The sequence below is a fragment of the Notothenia coriiceps genome, unplaced genomic scaffold (genome assembly GCF_000735185.1).
Source record: "Notothenia coriiceps isolate Sejong01 unplaced genomic scaffold, NC01 NC01_scaffold00020998, whole genome shotgun sequence".
Taxonomy (NCBI): domain Eukaryota; kingdom Metazoa; phylum Chordata; class Actinopteri; order Perciformes; family Nototheniidae; genus Notothenia; species Notothenia coriiceps.
In genome coordinates this window covers 39,275-49,804 of record NW_011353699.1, presented here as the reverse complement: position 1 = coordinate 49,804, position 10,530 = coordinate 39,275, and the positions used below count along the sequence as shown (strand labels likewise).

The window sequence follows — 10,530 nt, the reverse complement described above, 5'->3', positions numbered from 1 at the left end:
TTGTGTATTTAAGTTCTGGGTTTTCTGTCTGTCTTTGTCGGTTTGTCTTGTTCCATGACTAGTTCTGTGGTGAGTGTTCTGTTTTGTCATTGTATATATATATAGATAGATATATCTATATATATATATATGTATTTATATATATTTAACAAAAAGACAGACCTTAGAAGGAAAAGTGGACCTTAAAAAAAGGGCGAATGACACTCTGGTAGCCTCAAAATAAAGCACTTGCTCAAAGAGAAAAAGGCTGAAGTGGGTTGAAGCATGGGCTGTGCTTCAAGTATTCATATCTCTGATAGGGTGGTCTACCAAAGTGGAAAAGAGTCCGAGGATTCCCACTCACCCCAGCAGACTAATACCACTCAGCAAGGAAATCCTGCCTCGGCACTACCCCTAAAACCCCCGAGCTGCAAGGTGAGGGCACCTACATTCATTACATTCACAGAGACACTGGTACAAAATGTGTGTGTGTGTGTTCATGCAGATTACAGTTGGTCTCCAAGAGGCCTCTTTTCCATTATACAAAATATGTACTCAATTCACATAATAACAATATTAAGGACATCAAACAACTGTATTTCCAAAACTTCTATCATCTTGAATGGCCATATTATAGTGAAAAAAACAGCAGATATACCTTGAGACAAAAAGGGACAGCAAGCCTGCGTTACCATTCATTCAAATGCTTTTGAAACTATAATGTATTGTTTTTTATTTAGGGCAAAAGGCCTCTATACACACTCAGTTAAAGGTCACAGGGTCACAGGCCTCCATGCTTACCTTAGGTTCTGTTCTCTCTGTAGTTTTTGTGTAAGAGTTTTGATAAAGCTAACATTTTCTTCAGTTTCAATCACTTCTGATGTAAACGATCTTAATGCTGGATTTATGCACTTCATAGAAGCAAAATCTAAGCGTAAAGCTGACTCTAGTCAGTCATGTTTCTCGTGAGCTTTAGCTTCTGCTTCACCTGTAGCTTTTCTCTTATAGAGGCCTAAAATAAAACAAGTAATTTACAGAAATGTGTTAATGAAAGTATTTGTAAAATGGACAAGGTATCTGAATAGAATGTATTGAAAAGGATTGAGTGACATAATAGCAAAAAGTTAACCCTCAGTGTGTTACATCATCACAAAAATGACAGTGCCATTTGTGTATTCAACCACAAATAATTACTCTAACAGAGTATTACCCAATGTTCTGCGTCTGCCTGAATGCAGGGACTAAAAGCGTGTCTCTAATCAAGATGATGGTGATTTTGTGAATATTTGGCATTTATGAATTGTAGAACAGTTCAAATAAGCACAACACTACTGCAATTATTCAGATACGTGTTTCGAAAAGAAAGGAGGTTGTTTTGCAGCAAACTAAGAACTTATGATTTTGGTTTCCTTGTCCAATATGTAAAACACAGTAACTAGAACAGCTTTTCCTATCTCTAAATGAAGAATAATGATGTAGAAGCCTTGAGCAGTGGCGCATTGGTAATATAATCAAAGACAGATCGTACTGAAATGTTTGCATGTACATCTCAGCAGGCCCTTGCAAACACCAAACGTCCATACACAAAGTGTGTGATCTTGTGAATTCATTGCCGCATGAGTGCATCTGTGTGTTGGTTGTTTTCATGAGTATGTGTGCGTTTGTCTGACAGACCGCAGGCTATTTGAGGGCCTCTGTCAAACCAAATTTTGTGGCCAAATGTCACTGCAGGACGCAGTGAGAAGTCAGTGTGACAGATGCGCCCATGTCAAGACGCCCACTGTGCCTTTTGATTGAATTAGTCCCCTGATTGAGTTAGACTAATGGTATACAAATCTCCTTCGGCTGGAAATGGTTAATCCCTGTTCTGTAAGGTGTCATGCTTAATATCCTCTTTGGTTGCCCCTATCTTTTTTATCATAATGTATAGATATGTTAGTTATAGTAGCTTTCATCAAAATTATGCGCACACCTGCTTGCTGTGATGCGTTCATGGCTCACTGATAAATTGCTGCTTCTGCTTGTTGTTGCTTTTTTGATTTCTTCTTACTTTAAGAGATCACTAATGCCATTCATTGTTTTGGAGTTGTGTGAATGAACAACATAGATTTTACAAGACGCTCTGCAACACATTCTCATAAAAAGGACTATCGTGTTGTATTTAGTTTAACATATATTTGTATATTTGACTGACAGAAACTGTTCTGATTAGGTTTTTAAAGTATTTTTTAAAGTAATATTGCCATAAGGTCTCTGGTCTAAGCGTCCCTGATGTGAGGATTTGCTGCTTCTTTTTGTGAATTTGCTATTGTAAACTGAATTTATTTGGGTCTAGGGCAGTTTGTCAGAAGTCACATAGGGCTTTAAAAAAAAAAGTAATTTGCTCTATTTTTAGACACGACACCCAGGCAACCTTCATCAGAATAATCAATAATGAAAATAATCATTAGTTGCAGCCTTAGTAAGAGTGTTAGATCCACATCATCTTAAATAATTTGTATCTAATTATTACTAAATGTTTGTGCTGTTTTTAGTCTCTGTGTGCATGTTTTTGTAATGGCTTGTGTAAGGCAGTGCACACATTTATCCCTTAAAGGATGATACTAATCATACACATCTGCACACAGCTAGCAGTAGCAACAACAAAGTGCAGAAGTTTATTTTACTACAAAACCGAATCAAGCAAATGTAAAAACTGCGCTGTAATCATGCTTACATTTTTACATGAGATGGAGAGACAGCGAGGCGTCTGCAGTGTGAGAACGATTCAAAAGAAGTTTGGTAGTGTGATGTGAGTCTTTGTCAAGGGTACGTTACCATCTGGGCTGCTCTGGCGATGATAAGGCTCAAGTACAAGGTCCTGTGATAGTGGGCATTTTTGTGTGTTTGTATGGCCAAACAGACAGAAAAATAACACAACACCATTTATCTGGCCTTGACTTTTCCTGTCCGATTGCCCCCACTCAAGGAAATCAAGTATCCCCCCCTAAACAGCTAATGTAGAATCAGTTTTACGGTTACCTCTTACTATAAATGGAAAAGGGCAATAAAAGGTGCTAAGCTTATAAGTATCTGGAGAGTAATACCATCTTGCTTGCTGCCTGATTCCAGCCTCTGCATGTATTAACATAAGTGGTGGAATCACTCAGCCATACATCAGACTTCCCCCATTAAACCCTCCCATCCCCAGAAGTGACAAGGCACACAAGGTTGCTTTCTATAAGTCAAGCCTCAGTTGGGGAAACACACAACTGTTGCTAACTCGCCGTGCAGAACTTAGAAAAAGTCTCTGAATCCTGTTACACGTCAAGAGTCTAGTAAGGCTATGATATAGCACTGACCTGCAGACTCTCTCCATTTGTTAGTTTCCTCTCCGTGTGTGTGTGTGTGTGTGTGTGTGTGTGTGTGTGTGTGTGTGTGTGTGTGTGTGTGTGTGTGTGTGTGTGTGTGTGTGTGTGTGTGTGTGTGTGTGTGTGTGTGTGTGTCTGTGTGCGAGAGAGTGTGTGTGTGTGTGTGTGTGTGGTCTAAGTTGAGAGTCATCTGGTAATTTATTCCAGAGGAGGGCAAAGGCTCAGCATAGTGATGAATTAATCCACTGTGCTTTTTTCTGCTGGCTGAGAGGAGTGAGACTGATATTGGCTCTTTTTTCTTTCTATCACTATTTCACTTTCTTTAATTTGTGTATCAAACTTTCAAAGCTCTTCCCCCTGTCTGTCGCTCCTGCACTACAACACATTTGCTCTTAGATATTACTCTCTGAATGTCCAATAAATTATTACATTTATCTACATCTAACTGTTTATATCCGCACAATGACAGATATGATCTAATTCACAATAGCAGCAGTCTCTCTGTTCACTCATATAAATGCTGTCGTTCAGATGACTTCAATGGCCCTGCTGTTGTCTTTGTACAGCTGCTGATTGGATCAAGTGATGGACTGTGCTTATCTATGTCTATCAAGGATGTCATGTGTGTACAATGGTCTTTTATTGCTCAGAGCATGGCACAAACGCCTGGCACACTACCATAGTTAACATTATGATTCTTACTGGAGCAAGTGTTGGTAAGGCTAAAATGGCACATGTACTGTATGTTTAAAAGAAAAGTTTTACAGTTTGTGTGTTTGCTGTTTGAGAGCAAGATCGATACCCTTCTCTGTATGTAGATCAAATGTGAAGCATGAGGCAGCAGCCAGCTAGCTTAATTTAGCATAACAACCTGGAAACAGGAAAATAGCTAGTCCAGCTCTGTCCAAAAGGTGACAAAATATGCTTTCCAGCAACTCCAAAGCTCACTTATGAACAAGTTAGGCCTATGTTTTCTTGAATTCCTACAAAAAAGTAGTCCCTGTAGAATATTACATTTGCATTTTTGAACTTCTGTTTTTCTGCACAAACAAGTCATACACATTATTTAGTGAGCTTAAAGGTGGGGTAGGTAAGTTTGAGAAACCGGCTCGAGTGCGCTAGAATTTGAAAATACACAACCGGAAAAAATCTGCCACTTACAGAGCCCGTCCTCCAACACACACGAACGCGCACATGACCAATGAGGGCACGAGATAAGTTTGTGCACAGATGGAAGGCTGACAGGCAGGTAGGCCATCCAGTTATTTTAGCCGGGCCGGCTCAAATGATTGGATGTGCTTTTTACAGTACTACAGCTTCCACAGATGACATGTTTTTATGGATTTTTTGTCAAAGCACTTAAGATATTCATTGCTATCGGGATATTAAGAGCATTCCATGCAATATAACAAAAAGTGTATCTCGAGCCGGTTTCTCAAACTTACCTACCCCACCTTTAAGAGGTGCTAATAGGTGGATTTTCTTTCCCTTTCACAGGTTAGCTATTTCCAGTCTTTGTGCTAAGTTAACTGGCTGCTGACAGGGGTTCATATTTACCAACATTAGAGTGGTTTCCATATTTTCTTATCGAAAGGGAAAAGTCATATTTCTTAAAAAGTCACTGACATCAACATACAATACAGCTTTTAAATATGGTGATGAGCATTATATTTTATTTAGACAACATGTCAGCTGCAGTGTGACCCGGTGTTTCCCTTTCTGCCTCGAGTGTGTGCAGGGGTACAAGGGGGAGATTTATTTTTGCCGTGTCATTTATCTCCTCTGGTCCATGAGCAGACGGAGTTGAGAGGAAGCATAATGAGGCCCATGCAGCACCCACAGCTCTGAGCTTATCACCCTTCGATGTTTGTACAAAGCAGGAGGTGTCAAAGGGTTCAGGGGTGAAACATGACGTTAGTACAGTATTTATACAGTATTTATTTCCTAGAACCCATTTATTCCTGAGCATTAAGCAGCTCCAGCACTTGATGTAATGACACCAAGGTCTCCCCCTGCTGACAGCGTTAACGTTGATCCTCTGTAGAAATCTAATTAGGATAATATAATAAATCCCTTTGTCACCTCTCTGAGAGCTCGCTCTCTCATGAGTTGTCAGTTGGGTGCATGTACTTATGAAACAGAACCTCCTATTGTTTTAGAAATAGTCTTAACAAATAAGGCCACATTCAAAGCTTGTTCTGCTCCCCCTCCAGGTTAAGAATTTTGTATCATAAGGTCAGCATGTGATAGTTTCATAAGATTATGGAAACGGTATTCTTTCAAAGCAAGGCACTACAAGTGTTTACTTTGTATCAGCGCTCTCTGTTCTCTTTCAGAAGCTCACAGGAATGTAGATGTGAGTGATCCAGGTCCACTGGTGGTCTTTAAAGCTCCTTCTGGACTCTATCTCCCCAAATTTCTGGCTTTTCTAAGCTCTGTGCATCTGCAGGGCTGCGGTGTCATGCTACCGATATGCATTTCAAATGTGTGAGTTGAGAGTTAGCAGAGGGGATTTATTCATTTTTTTTCTAAACTTTTGAAATACCTTTTTAGTGATGCAGTGCGCATTAAAAAAAATCAGAGCGTGATTATTGAATTGAAGAAATTGAATTTCCTGTAATAAAGTTTGCTTTGTTTTACAATCTCCAAAAGTAGACTAAACCATCAGCCAACAGTCAAAAGGACATTTTATAAATATTTTGGACATTTTGCAAACACACGAGCACCTCTCAAGCTCAATGATCAACTTTTTTTTTGTATCTATCCAAAACCAGTGTAAAGCAGTCGAGATGTGGTTCCACGGGGAGTGTATTGACTATTTCTGGAGCAGACCACTGTGACTTCCAGCGGTCTTAAGGGTTATAATACCACAGCTTGTTGTTTTTACAATTTCTCTATGAATAACAAAAACAAGATATATCATGTAAACTAGTGAGCGTTGAGGTGCTTTTTGGCTGATTTTGTTACCCGCCGCCCAGAGAGCAAAGTTAGTTGTGTACACCCGTTCCAGTCTTAATGCTAAGCTAAGCTAACCAGTTGGCTGTAGCTGACTGTATACCTTTATATTATTGTGGTGGTATTGATCTTCTCCTATAACGCTCAGCAAGAAAGAAAATAAGGGCATTCTGAAAATGAGCTATTCCTTTAAAAAATAGTCATGGCATTTAAAAAAAGAATGCAATTTAATATTATTTCTATGTACGATTTGGCATCACGATGGTAATACTTTTTAAATACAGTGATCTATTGAGTGATCTGTCTGTGAACTTCCATTTCTTCAGTTAGTAACACCACGTCTTTTTACTGTTTTAGCAATTATTTTAATATTTTCTTCAGATACAACAGTGATGTCATGTTCATCGCCTCTACACTGATATCTGTCGAGGTCTTAACCCCACACTTAACACTGGTTTTAAAAGTACACCATGTACAGACAGGCCACCATATAATTGTTCCTCCACAGAAAGAGTTCATCTGAGAAATATCTTTCTTGCATATTGTCAGTGTTCATAGTCCAGTTTTCTTTATATTCCCCTTTTAAGAGAGCCTTATGTGACATTTGTGGACTCCTGTAACACAGTGTTAACAATGCTAACAGTCATGTTAACAGCATCTGCTTACTGAAGTACTTTGGCCATTTTCACGCTTCGTCACACTACTGTACTAGCAGCCAGAATAAACTGAAGAAAAGTTGTGTATGGTACAGTGTCGAAAGATTTTTCACGTGCCAATATTTACAAAACGCCAAATATTGGTAGATTTATTATTAAGTGATGAACCTCATTTGTATTTCACTGCAAAAATCTGGCAGTTGATCTGAGACTATTTTGAAATAAAAATGTTCCCGATCTTTGACATCATTTTACTGCCTTTCTTCACTAAAGATGCTCTGCGCAGACTGGAGCCTCACTGGATTTAAGTGAATGGGCCTGCAGCTTATTGGCTGTAGTAAACACGCAAGACACTCACTCACCTGCTGAACAGCGCATTAAGCCAGCAGTGCTTGTCTCCCTTCTTGTTTTAATGGACACAGCTATGACGCAAAACTCTCTCGGGTGTGTCCTGCGTTGAGCTCTGAAGACATACTGTAGCCTCAGTTCACATACCGTGCAACTTTTACGGCGCAGAGCTCAAATGTTGTGCATTGTTCTTGCAATGTGGGGTGTGTGGATGCAAGGACAGGATTCATGTTCAGAATACTTGACTGTGACAGACTTGTAGTAAGACTTGTAAGATTAAAATATAAATATACATGTGAGGTACATTTATATTTTCCCCACAAAGATAAAAACAAGTATTTCCAAAATAATTAAGTTAATATTTACTATATGTGAGAAGTTGACCTTTGATTTGATGCACCTTTTAGTATCATCATACAGGAAGATTTATCCATGTAATTCGACTCTGACTAAATGAAATTCAACCAAGATAGATGATGAATCTTCACTCGAAGTCCAGGCTTTTCTTTTAAAGACACATAACAAAGTCCTGTAAGATAAGATAAACTTTATTAATCCCAAATATACTTTTTTTGTTTTGTTTCAGCAGCATATAATACAAGTATTGCACACAGTTAGAAATTAAAAGAGCAGAAAATAAACAATTATACAATATTAACATCTCTATACTATTGAAGGGCTAAATTACAGCTAACACAATATAGAAGTGGGATATTATTTATATTTAGTTAAATTATTATTATATTAAATTAAATTGTTAATCATAACAGCTGATAAAATGAATCATTGGTATCTCTCTTCTTAGTAGTTTAGCTAGTTGTTGCCTAACACATATGAACATTCAGTCATTGCATGGGGTGTGATATGTGAAAGAGCAACTCTGTAATCTCGATGGCATTTTGGAAGCCATAGGAGAGCAGGAAATGTTTCATTCGAAACTACGCAAGCAAACGCCCCATTAAAAATAATTGTAATGCACACTAGACAATGGAAAACAATTAAATACCTATGCCTTTATAATAGTAGTGAATTACTAGTTTGAACATTCCTGCACGTCTGTCAAAAGTACCTGCGTCATGTATTGTACCTGCTGCACCTGCCTGATTACATTCCTCTGAGGTCGTCACTATTACTGTGTGCAGTGTAAACAGAGAAGAAAGCAGTTGAATTCTTTATTTTACGTAATACACATATTGTTTTATTAGTTTTGCTGTTCTTCTCTTTCAGATTGTACCAGGTAATAGGTCAAATCAAATAGTGATTATAGTAAAACAATATCAGGTCCTCTATTCCTACCTTTAGCAGAGCCATTTGCACGTAATGATTCCTACATAAAAACAGTGGCTTTAATCCTTTTTTGGCCGAATAATCCAGACACGTGAGCCTTACATTTGATTGGGTCAGAAGTTGTGTGTCACTGCTTTTTAAAATTATTATTCTCATTATTATTATTTCTATGTCTATTTTGAGTGTTTTATATCAGTGCTACATCACATCATTCTCTATTTACTGTCAATCATCTGAGACCCAGAGGAGGGGGGGGTGCGCGCCCGTGCCTCGCAGCAGGGGGGAGCGCATGAAGCAGTCGTGCAGCGTAGTCACACGTCTTACCAGTTCTTATGCAACTCGCAAATATCTCTCTCTTTTCTATCTCTCTCTTCACTCATGTCTCTCTGTCTCTCTCAATGTTGGTGCGCAAATGCGCTTTTTTCAAATGATCCGGTGCTCTTTTTTTGGCGGCGGGTGCCCATGCGCACCTGCGCACCAGTTATGTGCAGCCCTGTATATTTAAGCAATAGCTCACGACAGGCCTTGGTATACAGGACTGTCTCAGAAAATTAGAATATTGTGATAAAGTTCTTTATTTTCTGTAATGCAATTAAAAAAACAAAAATGTCATACATTCTGGATTCATTACAAATCAACTGAAATATTGCAAGCCTTTTATTATTTTAATATTGCTGATTATGGCATACAGCTTAAGAAAACTCAAATATCCTATCTCTAAATATTAGAATATCATGAAAAAGTATACTAGTAGGGTGTTCAACGAATCACTTGAATCGTCTAATTAACTCGAAACACCTGCAAGGGTTTCCTGAGCCTTGAAAAACACTCAGCTTGGTTCAGTAAACTAAATCACAAGTATGGGGAAGACTGCTGATCTGACTGCTGTCCAGAGGACCGTCATTGACACCCTCCATCAGGANTGCAGCGTAGTCACGCGTCTTACCAGTTCTTATGCAACTCGCAAATATCTCTCTCTTCTCTCTGTCTCTCTCAATGTTGGTGCGCAAATGCGCTTTTTTCAAATGATCCGGTGCTCTTTTTTTGGCGGCGGGTGCCCATGCGCACCTGCGCACCAGTTATGTGCAGCCCTGTATATTTAAGCAATAGCTCACGACAGGCCTTGGTATATGCTCATTATATCACAGCTAAGGGGCGTGGTTCGGCCCGACGCGTGGTTCGGCCCAACGGTATACTGTTTTTCTCAGGCGCGGAAGGATACTGACTTGTTGTGAAAAGTAACTTTCAATTCTACCCGTGGTATACGTTCAGATTGCTTGATTTGACTTGTCCGTTTTATAATTAAGCAATAGCTCACGACAGGCCGTGGTATATGCTCATTATATCACAGCTAAGGGGCGTGGTTCGGCCCGACGCGAAGCCGAGGGTCGACAACCCCCTTAGCGTGGCAATATGAAAGAAAAATACACACTCTAATTTAAATAGTTTTTATCAGTAAATAATGATGTTCAAAATAAAATAGTCCCTCCGTTGCCTTCTGCACAAAACATAGTGCATGGTGGTTGCTATGCAACAACACTAACAGCAAGCGAACATATTAGACAGAGAGCGTTGATCCATTATTTGGCTGTTTATTTACATTAATGTGTATGTTGCTGTTTATTGTGCATCCACTGAAAAACTGTCCAACATCAGTAGCATGGCTTACGTGGTCACTTGTATAGGTTGTTCGAGGCTGTTGCTTGGCGTGGCGAGAATATTGCTCCACTTTCTCCGGTCCCCNATGCTCATTATATCACAGCTAAGGGGCGTGGTTCGGCCCGACGCGAAGCCGAGGGTCGACAACCCCCTTAGCGTGGCAATATGAAAGAAAAATACACACTCTAATTTAAATAGTTTTTATCAGTAAATAATGATGTTCAAAATAAAATAGTCCCTCCGTTGCCTTCTGCACAAAACATAGTGCATGGTGGTTGCTATGCAACAACACTAAC

General features: G+C 39.2%; 1 protein-coding gene across 1 annotated transcript in view; it reads left to right on the top strand.

The window, feature by feature from the left end:
• The first annotated feature begins 6 nt into the window (after positions 1 to 6).
• The window catches only part of pde8a (phosphodiesterase 8A), a 48,525-nt gene continuing 38,001 nt past the window's right edge, over positions 7 to 10,530 (top strand). The window contains exon 1 of the mRNA XM_010779942.1: positions 7 to 414. Within this exon, the coding sequence (XP_010778244.1) occupies positions 265 to 414 (150 nt within the window). The 5' untranslated portion in view covers positions 7 to 264. The remainder of the gene's footprint in view (positions 415 to 10,530) is intronic.